The sequence below is a fragment of the Sceloporus occidentalis genome, unplaced genomic scaffold (assembly GCF_023333645.1).
Source record: "Sceloporus occidentalis isolate IW3139 unplaced genomic scaffold, rSceOcc1.0.p SCAF_28, whole genome shotgun sequence".
In the NCBI taxonomy this organism is placed as follows: Eukaryota; Metazoa; Chordata; class Lepidosauria; order Squamata; family Phrynosomatidae; genus Sceloporus; species Sceloporus occidentalis.
The window spans coordinates 3,399,733-3,417,847 of NW_028317008.1; the positions used below are offsets into that span (position 1 = coordinate 3,399,733).

General features: G+C 39.4%; 1 protein-coding gene across 1 annotated transcript; it reads left to right on the forward strand.

Moving 5' to 3' along the window:
* The first annotated feature begins 3,206 nt into the window (after window positions 1-3,206).
* On the forward strand, window positions 3,207-11,171 carry LOC149299440 (RING finger protein 44-like). The gene is made up of 10 exons (XM_089486135.1): window positions 3,207-3,310; window positions 5,676-5,877; window positions 6,228-6,395; window positions 7,164-7,331; window positions 7,868-8,029; window positions 8,191-8,306; window positions 8,390-8,477; window positions 8,581-8,702; window positions 9,417-9,516; window positions 11,109-11,171. The coding sequence occupies exons 1-10, from the start codon at window positions 3,207-3,209 to the stop codon at window positions 11,169-11,171; spliced, it is 1,293 nt and encodes a 430-aa protein (XP_089342261.1).
* The last annotated feature ends 6,944 nt before the right edge of the window (window positions 11,172-18,115 follow it).

Sequence of the window (18,115 nt, forward strand, 5' to 3'; positions counted from 1 at the left end):
ATCAGGAAAAAGCTAATCTATTAAATATATTCTTCTCTGCTGTATTCACAGAGGAAAATGAAATGCCAGGTAATATACAGCAGGATGAGATAACTGCCCCAGTACATGTCGCCTGTCTAACCCAGGAAGAAGTGCAGTGCTGCCTAAAAAAAATCAAAATAGACAAATCACCAGGTCCAGATGGCATTCACCCCCGCGTTCTAAGGGAGTTAAGCAATGTAATAGACAGACCCCTATTTCTAATATTCAAGGACTCTATAGTGACAGGGTCTGTTCCCCAGGACTGGCGCATAGCAAATGTTGTGCCAATATTCAAAAAGGGGACAAAAAGTGACCCAGGGAATTATAGGCCTGTTAGTTTAACTTCTGTTGTGTGTAAACTGTTTGAGGGTTTCCTAAGAGATGCTATTTTGGAGTATCTCAATGAAAATAAGTGTATGACTCCATATCAGCATGGGTTTACAAGGGATCGGTCCTGTCAAACTAACCTGATCAGAGGTGAGCTCAAGACTGGATCGGGGTGAATCGCTGGATGTCGTATATCTTGATTTTTCCAAAGCATTTGATACGGTGCCACATAAAAGGCTGGTACATAAAATGAGAATGCTTGGGCTGGGGGAGAATGTGTGTATGTGGGTAAGTAACTGGCTCAGTGATAGGAAACAGAGGGTGGTTATTAATGGTACATACTCTGAGTGGGTTACTGTTGCTAGTGGGGTACCACAGGGGTCAGTTTTGGGTCCTATTCTTTTTAATATATTTATTAATGACCTTGTAGAGGGATTGTATAGTAAAGTATCAATCTTTGCAGACGATACTAAGCTCTGTAGGGTGGTTAACACAATAGAGGACAGTGCACGATTACAAATGGATCTGCATAGGTTGGAGGCTTGGGCTGGGATGTGGCAGATGAGGTTCAACACAGATAAATGTAAGGTTATGCACATGGGGAAGAAAAATCCAGGCTGGGAATATGTATTAAATGGGAAAACACTGGGGACGACTGACATGGAAAAGGACTTAGGAGTTTTAGTTAACAGTAAATTTACCTGTAGCGACCAGTGTCAGGCAGCTGCTGCTAAGGCAAATAAAATCATGGGGTGCATCAAAAGGGGCATAGATGCCCACGACAAGGAAATAATTCTACCACTGTACAAGTCACTAGTCAGACCACACATGGAATACTGTGTACAGTACTGGGCACCAATGTACAAGAAAGATATAGTGGAGCTGGAGAGGGTTCAAAGACGGGCAACCAGAGTAATAAGGGGAATGGGAGGACTACAGTACCCAGAAAGATTATCAGAATTAGGGTTATTTAGTTTGGAAAAAAGACAGCTTAGGGGGGATTTAATAACTATGTATAAATATATAAGGGGACAGTACAGAGATCACTCCCAGGACCTATTTATACCCAGGACTGTATCTATAACAAGGGGACATCCTCTACGGTTGAAGGAAAGAAGGTTTCTACACCAGCACAGACGTGGGTTCTTTACAGTAAGAGCGGTGAGATTATGGAACTCTCTGCCAGAGGAAGTGGTTATGGTAAACTCAATAAAAGAGTTCAAAAGGAGCCTGGACGTGTTTCTTGAAAGCAATAATATTACAAGTTATGGATATTAGATTAATAGGGACAGAACGTTGATCCAGGGATTTATTCTGATTGCCATATTTGGAGTCGGGAAGGAATTTTCCCCCTGGTATGGGGCAATTGGCATCTGCTTCATAAGGTTTTTTTTGCCTTCCTCTGGATCAACACAGTAGGGACACAATATGTATATAGGTTGAACTTGATGGACTTTGGTCTTTTTTCAACCTTATGAATTATGTTACTATGTTACTAATAGCATGCATTATAATCTAATTTTGAATTTAATAGAAAATCTGTTGAGTATGTGCAGGAAGTATACGGTTGGGGGGTACACATCTTTCTTATTAGTGTAGGTGTTTTTTATATAACGACAAAAAAATGGACCCCACTATACATTTTATATCAAATATGGCTGGAGTGGTCTTTTTAAAGTGTAGACTGAGCAGTGGCTTCAGATTCAATTACTTGTGAAGTGCTCCAAGGTAAATTTGTATAAACATATGTTCCTGTGATTTTATCTTTTAAGTCACTTTTATTGTTGCCCAACTTTGATTTGTGCCCTTCTGTAGATACAATTATGATTGGCCTAATATCAGATATACATTTTGAGTAATTTTTGTATCCTTAATGATCTGTGCTCTTTAACCACAAAACAATCTTGGCAATCATGAGTTTGGGGAATATTTGCAGACTGCTGGATCTTTGTAACCTGATGTGTAACTTCTTGAAATATGGGGCTTTGAGTATACGTTGTATAAATAGAATGATTTCTACTCAACCATGAGTAGCTAATGCAAGAGTGACAGACAAGTCTCAGTTTGAACAAGATAACTTACCGTAGTTTTGTGGCAGCATTGTGGAATGTATAACAATTCTTTCAAAAACTCCTAATTCATGTTTTGGCTTCTTAAGATTTTTTTTCTTGGCTATACCAGAACCACTGTGTATTGATTGGATTAGAGCCAGTCAGTGGTCTCCCAAGGCTCTTTGGCTTCCTGAGATTGCCATGTTGAGTTATGATTGTGGTGCTTGCAGTTCTTTTTTGTTTGTTTTGTGGTTTGTGTGTTTTTTGTTTGCAACATTGTTGTTTGAAGTATCTTATGAAATAACCTTTCCACATTGCTTATGAATAGGTAGCTAGAACTCACTATAATGTACTTGTTATATAGCAATATCCAAGTTTAGGGCAGGAAGATGTATAACATTAACCAAGTGTAAAATGTAGTTACATGTGTGCAGTTAGAATGAGTTGCTCCAAACCATAAGGCATTGTGGACTTCCCAGTTCTAGAATTAGGTGATATTGTGTAAGTTTAATGATACCTTTTTTCCTTCATATGGGAAAAATGCATCCACAGTTGAGGTGGACCAAAACTGTTCAAATATGTCGGAGGTGAATATGAATTTCCGTAGTGACAGGAAACGATGTAGGTACAACTTTTTAATATGCTCTGCAACCTGTGATGTTGTAATGGAATGACACACAGATCAAAGAGAAACATAGGTTTAGGGTCTCACGGGTGTCTGCTTTTTGGCAGAGTGCCGACGACAGGTGTGAAGATACGGCGTGTTGTGGAAGCCCCTCTCACCACTCCGCCTTCCCGACGTCACAAATGCGACCATGGGAGCTGGCAGTGAATAGGTGGCCTCCCTCAGCCCCCATTAACCAGCGGAGGTTCTTGGGGCCCTGCAGCACCACTGCACAACTCAGACAAAGGTAGGAGCTGCGGGGCTCTGGAAGAGGCACCACCCAATAAAAAAAAAAAAAAAAAAGTGCTCTTGAGCAATGTTCCCTCTAATTTTTCTTTGGTGGTGTGCGCAGAAAATGTAAAAAATTTTCCCAGAGCCAAAATTTTGTGCGCACAATATGCTTCTGCAAATGTTAAATTTACATTTTTGGTATAGCTCGCTCATGGTTAATAATACTACATTATAGTGTAATAATGTAGTATTAGTTGCACAACAGTATTACTTACTGTAATGTTTTTTTAAAGGTGAAATTCTGACTGCATAAGTAAATTATGAGCAAATCAAGAGCGGAGGCTCCAGGCCGCATAAAGGATAAAAAAAAAAAAAAATTGGGAAAAACTGTTGTGCGCAGGGACGTACCTAGAGTATTTGGCACCTGGGGCGGATCCTGTACGTGGGACACACACACACACACACACACACACACACACACACACACTTTAAAACTGCATAGCTTCTATCGTTAGGCAAACATTGACAGGGGTACAGCATAACTTATCATTATTTACTAAGGCAGACATTGACGGTGGTACATCATAACACCTATCACTATATACTGAAGCAGACATTGACCGTGTTACAGCATAACTGCTATCATTATATACTGAGGCAAACATTGAGGCTGGTACAGCATAACTGCTATCATTATATACTGAGGCAAACACTGTCAATGGTACAGCAGAACATCTATCACTATATACTGAGGCATGCACTGACGGTGGTACAGCATAACACCTATCACTATATACAGAGGCACACATTGACAGTGGTACAACACAACACCTATCACTATACATTGAGCCAGACATTGACAATAATGCAGCATAACCCCAATCACTATATACTAAGCCAAACATTGATGTGGTGTAGGCCTACCACTTCACTGTCTGGCCTAGTGTGTGTGTGTGTGTGTGTGTGTGTGTGTGTGTGTGTGTGTATATATGTATGTATATATATAATGCACCGAAATGAAAATTCTGGACCTGAAAATTTAGAATTCACTTGACTGAAACCGAAAATGACCCCCCACACACACCTTTAAAAACAAAAATAAAAACACTGATTAAAAATAACACACCAAAATTAGACAAAAAATCAACTATATATATATATATATATATATATATATATATATATATATATATATATATATATATATGATAAACCGCAATCACACTCCTATCATGTCCAGGTTCTAGCATGTACTGGTTGCTTGGGCATGATAGGAGTGGGATTGCTGTTAGCAATTAACAATATTAATATATATATATATATATATATATATATATTAATATTGTTATCAAATTTTTCTATCCAATTTTGGTGTGTTACTTACTTGTAATAAAGGTGTGGTTAACACACCAAAATTGAACAAAAAAATATAATTGCTAACAGCAATCTCACTCCTATCATGCTCAGGCAGCCAGTACATGCTGGAACCTGAGCATGATAAGAATATGATTACAGCCTCCCTATGCCATGCTATCCCCCCCCCCACACACACTTACACATCCATGCTATCACGCACACACACTCATTCACAAACATTAAACTACACCATAACACCCATCACTCTCACACACTTACTAATTCACTCTCACAGAATGTTTTCCTACCTTTTCTCTGTCACTGTCACTTCTCCTCCTCTTCGTTCTTCCTCTTCTGTGTCCTCTCCTTCCAGTGCAGTGGAGGCGGTGGGCGTGGCTTCAGTGCTGTGCGCCGGGATATGACATCAAATCCCGACACACAACATCAGTTGCCGCGTACATCGCAAGGGAGCAGGATCGGAGGTCTGCATTAACAGACCTCCCGGTCCCTTGATTTTTTTAAGACGGTTAGAGGGAGATCCTTGATCTTCCTCTATCTGAGCCTGCACCTCTAGCGGCGGACATTACTGTCCGTCTCTGGAGGGGTGCCGTGCACACAACCAGTAGTGGACCGCCCCCCCCCCCGTCCGATACGCTGCTGGTTGTGCGCACAATTTTTGTTCGTGTGCGCTCCCTCTTAAAGCTATGTGCGCGCGCACAAGCGCACAGCTTAGAGGGAACACTGCTCTTGAGATGTTGGCTACCTACTCTGTCACATTTTTGGTACACCCAGATGCCTGATATCACACCAACCAAGTGTTTTTAATGTTTGTGTCTAGCCAGCAGACATATACAAATGAGAGAGCCCATATAATTACCTTATGTTTTTGTGTGTCAACCTTAGACATATCTATACAGACGCAAGTGGTTTTTGTTTTTTATGTTAATAAAGATGTGAATTCTATTGTAACATTTTTTTTTTCTCCCTCTTTTTCCCTTCTCTCATCTTCTGTCATACTTTTTTAGTCCTCCGATTAGGCGCCAGTGGGGACGGAGGGATAGACCTCAGCAGAGTGTCTTTGTACAGGATGATAGTTTTGTGAGGCCTGCCTTTTTTCCTGTAGATGATCGTAGAGTTTTTGCCCTCACCAGCGCTCCACCACGAATGCTCCATCCTGCTACACACTCCACTCAACAGACGCCATTCATGGTCGACCTCCATGAGCAGGTAACATTGACAAACTAAGTTTGTTTTCTGAAATGTTCACTAAAATGTTTTTCTGAAATGTATCCTAAACTGCACTGTGTTATGGGGATCCGTGTATGTGATAAGCATGTGTATTCAAGGAGGTTTAGGCTTACTTCCTTGTCTAATATGCTTCTACGTAGGTTCACATCAGCTAATTTTTAGAGGAACCTATGCAGCGCAAGAGATTGGGATGTTACATTTCAGGATGATTAAACAGCTGGCAGTACTTTAAAACCATCACACTATACATATGTTCCAATAGTAGAGATGTTTAGCATAAACACTACAAAATATTAATTTGGGTTGTTTCTTTTTGTTTCATCTTCCAGGTGCACCAGGGACCTGTCCCTTTATCATACACTGTTACAACCGTAACAACGCAAGGCTTCCCTTTGCACACTGGCCAGCACATCCCAGGTTGCAGCACTCAGCAGCTGCCAGCATGTTCTGTCATGTTCAGTGGGCAGCACTACCCACTGTGCTGCCTGCCCCCTCCGGTGAGTGGGATCTGAAAATCGAAGTGCATGATGGCAGAGCAACGGATATGTCATAGCAACAATATATGTACAGTTTAATACAGATTTGTACATTGTTGAACAAGTCGTGAAATGTTTTAATTTGTTGTTTGGGCTTCTAAAAGGGTATGTTTTATTTATTTGGCTTAAGTTTACTTTTTGATGTTTCTTTTTTTACTTATGTACCTTTATCTTATACATGCAAACTGATTTTAATTATGTAGACAGTACGTTTAGCAGTGTATTATGTGGCTGTGTTTTGCTATTCTAGCACAGCCAGTACAGTGCAGTATATTTCTGAAGCTACGCAGAGGCAGAATATTGGCAAATTCTGTACAATCTGCCACCTACTCCTACATGTGCTGCTCTAGTTGACATACTGCAAGAGACCAAACAAGCACTGTTCCCATCTTTGGTTATACACTTCTCATTTTCATACTTATATGATTCAATAATAACATAATACTTTAAAGGAGGAGACACCGGATAGCGCTGCATGGACAGCTCCTATAAACAACATTTCAATACTTCTTTCTAATGGACTACTTTTTGGGGGAAATAGTCTTCTCTAGGTTATGGATCTGGGAGATGCACCATATATTGTCCCCTGTGACTTAGGGTAGCGAGGTACAGCTTTGTAACCTGGAGTCCTCTGTCATCATGTTGGTAATGTATTTGTTATACTGGCAGTCGTGTTTGGATGAATGCCTGGTTTATTCCCTAAGCACCTTTTTCTTTTTCCCATAACAGCTGATTCCAGGGTGCACAATGCAGCAGCTTCCTGTCTCATACCAGCCATTTCCCCCCCTGCTGTCCGGAGAACATTACATCTTACACCCGCACCCACCAATGCCTCCACAACAGCCTCCCCATCTGGCTTCACTTGCCCCCTTTGTTACAGTGCAGCCCCAGAGAATGGTAAGTGCAGGTTATACTGCATATTTTGTTCAGGATTATTACAGGACATTGTGTTTAGCTGTATAATTTAGCATGGAAGCTGTTATTGGTCACTGGTAAGCTTGCAACGAATTTGGAAAACCATGGCAAACACATTGGGGTATATTCACTAAAGGGAGTTTTTTTTTTTTTTTTTTTATAACCTTTCTCACTTCACTATTCAGCCTGAAAGACTATTCAGCCAGAATGTCTGAGCTGGCCCTGTTTAATGCACAATTCTATGCATTAGTAGATTTGGTATTATCAACTAACTCTCATTTTATCCTCCTGACAAGGTTTTCTAACTACTGTGTTAAACCTGTGAGGTGGTTTGGGTTCTCAATGTACTACATTATAAATTATGATTATTAAAACAAGGCATTTCAGTAAATATGCCCTACTATAGAGCTGTTCTGTATGAGGTTCAGAATAGCATCTTAAATGTTTAACATTCTAAAATGTGCAGGTTTTCTTTTTCGCAAACAATATGAACAGTGTTGCTCTTCTTTCTACCTCAGCCTCTGCAGAGGATAGAGAATGAGTTGGATGTTCGGGGGGACCAGCATCACATGGGCAATTTCCCATTCCATCACTCACACCCTGTGCCTGCACTGCCCCATTCAATGCCCATGCATTACCTCTCCCATGATGCACTGCACCAGGATATTTCCTTTCCAGTGGTAAGTGGCACTGTAACACAGTTTTTCTAGAAGAAATCTTAATTTTCTGTGGCTCATTACAATTATTGCTTCCATTAACACATTTCCACTGTTTTATTGGTTAGTGTTAATCTTTAGTTGTGTATATTTATGGCTTGTCTACTGTGCTAATTTATGTGTAGCCATATGCTCATCTGATGCCACGGCGATTGAATGCCCAACGGTATCGCCTACAGCAACCACTGCCACCTCCACCTCTGCCTCCTTCGTATTACCCAAGTTTTCTACCCTACTTTCTGTAAGTATGGCATTGCATGCCTTTCTATTGATATCCTAATGCCATCCCCATAAGAGGATTTAAATGGCATTTTCTCTTTGCAGTTCCATGCTTCCTGTGTCTCCCACCTCTGTTGGTCCAGCCATAAGCCTAGATTTGGATGTGGATGATGTAGAGATGGAGAATTATGAGGTGAGTTGGCTCCGACCCTCCAGCAATATACTGTGTACTTGCCTGCTAAACTGTTACTGCCAAGCTCTTCTTTGGCTTGTAAACTGACTTTTATCTGTTTTAGGCATTGTTGAATCTAGCAGAACGTCTGGGGGAAGCTAAACCACGGGGACTAACCAAAGCCAACATTGAGCAGCTTCCTTCTTACCGCTTTAACCCTGAGAGCCACCAGTCTGAGCAGACACTGTGAGTGAATTATGACCTTGTAGCTAAGGAAGGAGATATGATGTGAACGAATGCATTAAAATAAGTTTGGTCTCTGGTGAAATAATGTTTAAGCCTAGCAAAGTACAGTCTCTGAGGAAACTTCAGTAGACCTGTGTAGGTCTGGGTGAAGTAAGACTGGATAACCAGGTGTGTGCAGCAAAGAGAGCAAAGGTGTCTAAAACCTTGCATGGCAATCTGTCATACACTGCCATCTGCAGGTGTGAGCTAGGGTAAAATATTTAATAGAAAGCCCCTGTCTCTGCTTTTACCTCATGACTAAAGGATGCCCAATTTGTTCCAGCTGCATTTTTACCTCAAATGTAGCGCCGACCCTGTCTGTCCTCTGGTTTCTCAGAGTTTTCTGACCGGAGCAACGCTTGTGATTGTAGCACATGTTGTCTCCAACATCCCACGGCAGCAAATCTGATTCTGATATAACCAGCACTCTCTTCCTGTTGAATGGGCGTTTGAATCTTGTGAACAGACACACAATGACCTATTAAGCTACAGGCATATGTTGTCTTTGTCCACCTCATTTACTAGATATGAGATGTAGATGCAAGGTGTTTTTTCACAGAATGACAATGTATTTCTATGTTCAGAAAATGTTCTTAGCATTAATACATTTATATTTTGGTGTAGGCTATTAGGAATGCAAGCTTAAATAAACAAAGCCTATTCTTTTCCCCTTAGATGTGTGGTTTGCTTTAGTGACTTTGAAAGCCGGCAGCTCCTCAGAGTGTTGCCGTGTAATCACGAGTTCCATGCGAAGTGTGTTGATAAATGGCTTAAGGTAGGTCAATTTCTTTCATCAGTGCTCAGAAGTAGCCTACTAGACAATCCATCTGACTTCTTGGGATTATTAACTTCAGGGAGAGCTGTGGTTTAAACTTTCTGACTGTGCTATCAATTATGTTATAATTTCTTCCAGCTTTATTATGTATATTTCATGGTGTGAAGAGACTTTGAAGAAACCTCACTAATTCCTCTACAAATTTGTTTGCAGTAAATGCTCACTCACTGGCTTTGGCTCTTCATAATGTATAGTGAAATTAAGAAGCAGAAACTCTTTTGCCAAAATATCACATGGCTGACAAACAAAGGAGGTTTATTGGAACAAAATAAATATAAAATAAGTTGGTTTTTTTTTTCTTAGTGCTAACCTACATTACTGTATACAACAGTGTATTAATGTATCAATGACGCATTTTTTTCCCAATGACAATCCCTGTGTCATTACTGTCAAACAGCTACCTCAAATCTTCCTTTTATGCTTTCCGTGTTATGAACACATGATTAATGGATTCTTACACAATAATTGTGAACTTTTAAAGGAGGAATTTATATATGTATGCATAAAAGCATGCATTATTTATATATTTTATATGTTTATATATACTCCATAAGGCTCTTTACAAAAAGCCATGTTAAAGACATAGCTTGGGCTACATCATAGGGTGACCACATTTTTTTTCTGCCATTCAGGGACACACTATGAAGCGGAAGAGATTACACACACACACACGTGTATTTTATTTATTAATTATTATTAGGAAGCCTTGGAAACATGTTGATTTCAGATTTAAAAATATACATACAATCATTATATTTGATGAGTAGATTCAGAGAATTAACTCCTCTATTACCAGGCATTACACACAGTCACACAAACCTGGTGCTGGCTGCAGCTTACACCGAGCTTGGTGTGAAGGAGGCACTCTGCTTATCCTGATTGGCTGAGACCTCCTTCACTCAGACTTCTCATTGACGCTGCCCAGGGCCCGGGACTTAAAGTCCCTTTGCAGGACATGTGGTCACCCTACATCATCCCTCGCCTGAATTGTGTAATTAAGGAGAAGAACCTTAAACAGAATTTGAGCATAACAATTGCTTTTCATACTGTGCAAAAATAGGCATGTCAACAAAGAGCTATGTATTCATAGACTTTTCGCTTGAACAATAGAAGCATATTGTAGGCTGTCTAGTAAAAGTAGATTATGAAACTGAAAGCGCTGGATATGCGTAAAATATGTCTCAATGTTTTGATATTATCTGCATTCAGTCACCTAAAAGACACATTTTAATCTGTAATAGTTGGAGCATAAAATGTTCAGTCATATACGAGTACATTTACAATAAGATACGGTTCTCATGAGCTGAATTCTTACTAGTGTGAGGTGTTGAACACTAGCTGCAAACTGGCCAGGATTTCTGGATATATCCAATTTAAGAAGGCAACCTAAATTAACATGCTTGTGTCCAAGAATGTCCATAAACTCTGGTCTGTTTCTGGCCTTCAAGGCCTGGTGTTTGACTCACATTCTTAGAAGCTTTGAGTTTCATCCTACCTTGGAAATGATTACATCTGGTTTATTTTCATTACAGTCAAACCGCACATGTCCAATCTGCCGGGCTGATGCCTCTGAGGCTCATAGAGATGGAGAATGAGGCGCAAATAATGTCCCCTCACCTCCTCCTGGTGCACAAACCCCGAGGGATCAACACACAATAAACCAGCCTCCTTGTCTGACTCGGATGCTTCAGCTTCTCTCTCCACCTTCGCCTGTCCTTCCAGCTTGGACACAGCAGCTTTGGATCTGGGGGTGGTGTCGAGTCACACATTCCACGTTCTCCATGCTAATACCTCTACACCTCAATACTTCCAACCAGTACCCATAAGTTCTCATATTTGTGGGCTAAGGAAGTAATTTGAGTTGTGTTGGAGTTAACATTGGTTGCAAATGGGCGAGATTATTTCTCTCCCTTCGTTTTTGAGGGTAGCTTATGGTTAAAATAAAAAGACTGGGCCGTCATGGCCAGTGCTAGCCCCCAAAGGGTATTTTGAGGCATTACCAGGGACACCCTGTTTATATATTTTTGCTGCCAATCCCTTTGGTTGAGGGAAAGGCCACAGCTGCTTTTTTAATGTTTGCACTGAAGCCCTAGTAGGGCTTTTTCTTATTATTTCCTTGTTTTTATAATGGCCTGTATTAGGTTATTTTATAAGCTTTAGATTCTAATCAGCATCTTATGTCGTAATTTTTATTTTTGTCTGATGCTGCATTGCCCTGTATTTCCAGCCTCATTTGAGCAATCCGTTTGAAGTCACTTGAGACCAGTATAAGAAACATACTGAAGTGCATTGCAATGTGAGAACAATCATGTTTTTTCCTTTTATTTTTTGTGTGAAACAGACTCTGTTCTGCTTCCAATGACCCACATTTAACCAGTATTTTTACATATTCAATTTTTATTTAACACTGCAATTGGTTTTAGCGGATAAACAAAGGTGCGTTATGTTAGGTAGACCACTGATCGCTGACCCCCCCCCAGGGTTTCTGCACCCATTAGCTACTGCATTGACTTGTGTAGAAAACTGCATTTTTGTTCCAAAATGTACAAATGGTGCTTTAATAGTCTGTAGTCAAACAGAGTTAATTTGCAGGTATTTCTCCTCTTGAAAATGTTACGCTCAGCTTTTTTTTTTTTTTTTAACCTGCATTTGGTAAACTGTCTGCCCTTGAGACCTTACAAGTCTTTTAATTCCAATTTTCTGTCACTTAGTACTCACCAGTTGTGCAAGAACTGCTTGCTCAGCTTATTTACAGTCCCTGCAATGAACCCTGGTAATGCCTCTGCGTTCTATTTTGTTAGGCAGCAGGTTTACACACTCGCGGGTTGGTGTGACTCCACACAATACACCAAACGGTGTTCTTGTGAGCGTGGTGCACATGGTACCTGCATTTTCCCACACTGGGCCCTGTGGGGGCAAAGAAAAGGGGCAACTGGATGAGCAGCTGCCTTATGTATCAATTTGTATCTGTTTTAGTTTGAACTTGCATGACTGAACGGCAATGAAAACCCACAAAAGAGCCAGTCAACCATTTCCGGTCTGTGTGCGCGTTTTAACGGTCAGGCAGAAAGACTGTCTTGATGTCTCACAATATGCATGTCTGAGCAGCTTGGAATATGGTATCTGCTAACCTTGGCCGTCTGTGGAGTGACGTAATGGGGGTGGGTGGGGATAATAATTATATAGGGGTATGTATCATGCTGAGCTGATTCCTGCTGTGCACTTGTTCGCCAAGCAGAAGGCACCTGAACTGTTTGTAGGGATATAAATGAATGTTTTGTTGCCTGTGAAGGTCACACTCGGGCAGGGATTGTGTGTTTTTGTATGTGATGGTTTTTTTTAATCCCCTTTTCTCAAAAATCAAATGACTTCAGTGTGGCCCACATCACATTGCAGACAATGTATTGTTTGACGGCGCCACTACATACAGCTGTTCTTTCTTTTTAAAACCCCTTTTGTTTTTTAAATCAGTAGATCCGCACCTGCCAGTGCTGTGGCCCTATGCTAAGCGATAAATAAGGTGCAGTGTCACTGTCAAGTGCAGTTGATTTTCATGTCTGATCAATGATCATAATACCGCCCATAGTTGAGGCCAACTGTGGACATTAGAGTTTTGGCTTTGGAAGCCTCAGTTGATGACTGGGAATTTGAAATCCAGTCTCGCACATATACTTATATGTAAACAGAGGAAGATGGCTTACTGTCTTGCTCCAAGAGACACATCCGTTACTCGAGGAAGTTCCTCTAAATCAGTGATTATTATCCCACCCCCACTTCGAGAGCATTTTGTGATGCGTTGCATGTGATAAAAATGTAATATATCCATATTAATGCACTAGAAATAGCTGCCACTTCTGTATGCTATTTGATAGTACCTAAACTGGTTACACATCTGATGGGTCACTCTACAGGACACTACAAACATTTCCCCCCCCCCCATATTGTCCCACCATTTCTTTTCTGTAGCTAAGAGCTTTGCCAGGGCATTGTGTTTCAAGCCATACTCCTAACAGTGAAATAAGTGAAGAATTGAACTGTTCCAGATGCTGGAGCGAGAATGTATCTTTCCAATCCCCCCTCCCTACATAAGACTAAGTAAATCGTCACATCTCTGCCCCAATCCATTCTCACGTGTGAAGTGGCGGTGTCTTCAGCAGAGGAATAGGACGGAGCACTTGTTATACAGCACACGTTACCAAAGGTCTTACTGTATATAACAATCGCAACACGTCGCAATTTTATCAGCAGCCTAGCCCTTGCATCTTTTGGATCCTGGAGGTGTCCACAACCAAACTAGGCCCATCTCCAGCAGATAAAGAGGTTTAACATCATATGCTCGCTGATCCACTTTATGAAATACATACAATAGGAACCCTGCAACCACAGCTTGAGTGCTGCTGAACTCTTAGGCAAAGCACTTACTTGCCTCATTATCAAAGTATAACACCCATTCATTTAGGATGTCTGTGATTGCTGCATATATGCCACATTTTATCTTAAATACCCCTATGGTGGGATATAGTGGATTGTTTACTGTATCATCCTAACCTCCTGGACCCCATACTCACTGGGCTGAATTTAATTATTCCTTCCCACTAACATTCCTGCCCCTTCCCCTCCCCTAGAGTTGTGGCTTCCCTTACTCAGGGTCCCGGAGGTGTCTTCTGTGTTATAACTATATATCTATATGTGTGTATACATATATAGATATATCTCTCTATATAAACTTTTTATTTTTGGCTTTTGGTACTTGCACATTTACTGGTTACCTCATTTCCCATGTATGTATTTGAAAAAAAAATGCTAATATATAGAAAATGGTTCTTGATGCTATCAAAGTGTGTTTTTTTTTTTTTTTTTTTTTTTTATTTTCCTTCATTCCATTGGAATAATATTGGTTTGTAGCATTTAACATAACTAGTACTATTGTATTATATATATGTGTATACTGATTGAAATTTTTAACAGATTTGTACTTTTTTTAAAATGAAAGTTGCTAGTTTTGCTTGACCTGGTAGTGCAATCATTTATTTTTTTTAATGTTGTGGCTGAATTGAGAGGGTTCTTCACTAATAAATGTATACAAGGATAATATCTGATATTTGCTTGCCTGTTATTGCTCTGCTCCACTATTTGGTATGGGTCTTGTACTTAAATGTGACTTCTTAATGAAATGACTAAAACTCAGGCATGCCCATATGATGCATACAAAAAATTTATTTTTACCATTGTTTCCTATGGGAGAACCCCACACCTGCATAGCTTAACATGCTACGAATATTTGTCTTATATTTTAAAGTTACAGAAATGCCTTCCATACAAGTGTTAACCAGGTCTAGGGTTTATGTATGTCATTTTAATTAGCCGGGGCACATATACCACAGGGCTGTCTAACATGCTGTTACAGGAATCTGAACACAACTAGATGTGTTCACTAGATACCACTGCGTTCAAATGTAGCTGTAACGTGTCCCAGTAATCAAATAATGGACTTTTATGTCCATCACTCCACAAGGTAAAAATGCAAAGTACCAGCAGTGGTACGATCAGAACCATGACACCTTCCAATGGCCAGATTTACGATAACACACAATTATCCATCACGCTATGGGAATATCATCCACTCTTGCCATTCTGTCACGTATCTTTATAATCAAAGTTTAAAGCAGATCTTTCACTTTTCCATGTAACTACAGTAAATGGGAGCAGTCCTTTTAACTTCCCGTTTTCAGGATTCATAAAAGAGAATTGATTCATAAAAGCTAGTTGTGCCACCGCTGCCCACAGCTCTAAACCTAAGTGAGGTGAACATTAATAAAATCTTAAACTACAGTAAAAGGAGCAAAAGGCACAACCTAGACCCTTTTGAAGGTATGCTTCTTGTTTTACTAAGGTTGTCTCTCAAACTGCAGTGTAGGGCAAGGTTAAAAAAATATGGTTGTGCCGTTTCTCATAAGGTTTCTGACACAGTCAGGATGTGTTTAGTTATACAGGTTATACATAAATTGATCCTAGTGCAATGTTTGACAATGTCTTCTCACCATCAAAATCAGGATTTTCTTGGATCGGTTCTCAAAATGTACATTAGATTTTTATTTTAATCCCAAATGCAAAAACCAACCTGATGGCTGTACTTGGGGAGGTAACCCCAACCTACACAATCCATTAACAAGATGCTGTAGCCTCAGAAATGTAAATGATTGACATGGGACTCTTTCATTTGGAATAAAAGTTATTTATTGTCCTATGCTGATAGGTAGCAGAGTATTGTAAAGTGGATCTACCCCTGGTATGAAGTCCACCTCTATGTGGACCTTTGCAGATAGCTAAAATAAAAGGTGGTTGATACACCTGTAAATATGAGCATTATAATTAAATGTATTTTATATACACTGCTGTTGAAAGGTAGCTGTTTTCTTGGAAAACAATGCAAAAGGATTTTCACAACATGCCACTGGCCTCGCTACACGCATGGAGATATTTCATTAAAAATGTTTACAATGTATTTTTGATCCATTTGATATTACGTTAATGCTCTTATTTCAGAACCAAGGGCATTTCTAAGTGACCTAAAACTTTTGAGCAGTAGTGTAACTTCTGGGCTATAAGTAATCTTTTTTTTTTGTTAATCTTATAAATTATCTTATACTAAAGTGTACTTATGTTTTTAATACCCATTTCATTATGATGGTCTTAATGCCTCAACATATTATATTATATATATATATATATATAATCATGTATTTTCTTTATTAGATCCATGTGATATTGTTGTAAACAGACTTCTGATTCATTCATTCAATTATGGAACAAAGAATATAAATCTGATACAACCCAACAGCAGTAAAGCTAGCGTGCTTAGTCAGTTCAGGCATTATTCAATTATCTTAAGTCAATGTAGTGAGGTGGTTCTCATACCCAAGAAAAATCTGCTACCTCGCTGCATAGGGTTTTTTTTCTCTCTTTTTAAATTGTACTAGCTCTTACAATATTAGCAAGTATATTTTATTTACCATACATACCACAGTTACTTATGTCTTGCATTTTATGTTCACAGTATGGATAGCAAATTATACATGTTTCTTTATCATCTATGCTATTTATATGGTGACATTCATTGAAAACAGATCAAATTTCAGTATATACATATCTTAAGGACTGTTAGACAATTTCTAGTAATGGGTGCTATCTACAAGATGAACCGGGGCAGGCTTTGGGTCAGTTATTGATTTCACGGTACTTGCAAGATGTATGTTCAATATGTCAGAATTTGATATAACTACATAGTGCTCTTTAAAATAGATTTATATTTAAATTATTATGAGCATGCTCCATAGTCTGGCAATGCAGCAAAACGCCTTTATTATACAGTGTTAAATGCTTCCTAGTAATATGTGATTAAATGTGATGCTTTGTTGAAATGCAATATTTTATGAACACAACCAAAAAAAATAATTTCTACTTTTGTAATCTTAAGAGCCAAGAAAAGCCCAAATAGAGTTCAAAAACACTGACCCTACTCTAGGTCCGGATCAGTACTGATGCTTGGCTCATAGTAATAAGGAAACACTCCTAATGATCTTGCGAAGGAACAGCAAACTGGTAAATCATACCATGACTGCAACAAAAGTGGCAAAAATGGTTTGCATGAAAGAATTGTCCAGGCTTGGCTTTATGGGAAATAATGTGTTATTCTTACACACTGGTTAATGTATTGGCAAACTTTAATAAAGCTGGTAAAGGCCCCCCCCCAATTTATTATATTATCTGCCCAATGCCATTCATATCTGAAACAGCCTAATTATGTTTTGTAGTCTTTACAGCTTATTAAATAATCACCATTGATGGAGGCTGATAGGGATTGGATACACAGCATAGCTACTTATGTGAGTCGTATATTTCAAGAGTGCCAATATAAAATTCTAAAAGCTTGTGTAGTGCATAAGACACCAACAAAACCTGAATCTGGCACAATTATAAAGGAGGTGGTAAAACCCAAAAAACTACATTCTGAAATAGCTAAAATAAACCAGCCTCTGAGATGGTTTTTTTTGCTGATAAATTTAGTGTAAACTGAAAGCACATAAGCAACTGTAGAGCAGGACTTGTTGGAAAATTCACCTTGCCTCAAGCAGCTGCTGGTTCTTGCAAGGAATTGGCAGGCGACATCAGCTAGTTTAAAACATATTAAGTTAACATATAAACGTAACCAAACAGTACCAAAAAGCCAAAGGCTACTAGATTTCTAGTAAAAGGAATATTTGTTATAATCAAAAACAATACATGACTATTTGAGCTCTAGCTATCAGGGCACAATGTCTAGTAGTGCCAGGTAACAGCTTGCTGTCTGTCTGATGCAGACATTTGTTGTAATCTTTAGGTTGGAATCTCAAAGTGTGTGCTATGATTGAACAGAGGAACATTACATTTGCCACCACTGTATCAAGGGGGAAGGTTTAAGCAGGTCTGCCAATACAACACACCTTCTGTAATGTTCGTCTTCAGGTGTGCAGTTTAAAAACCAAGTGCTGATGAAAAC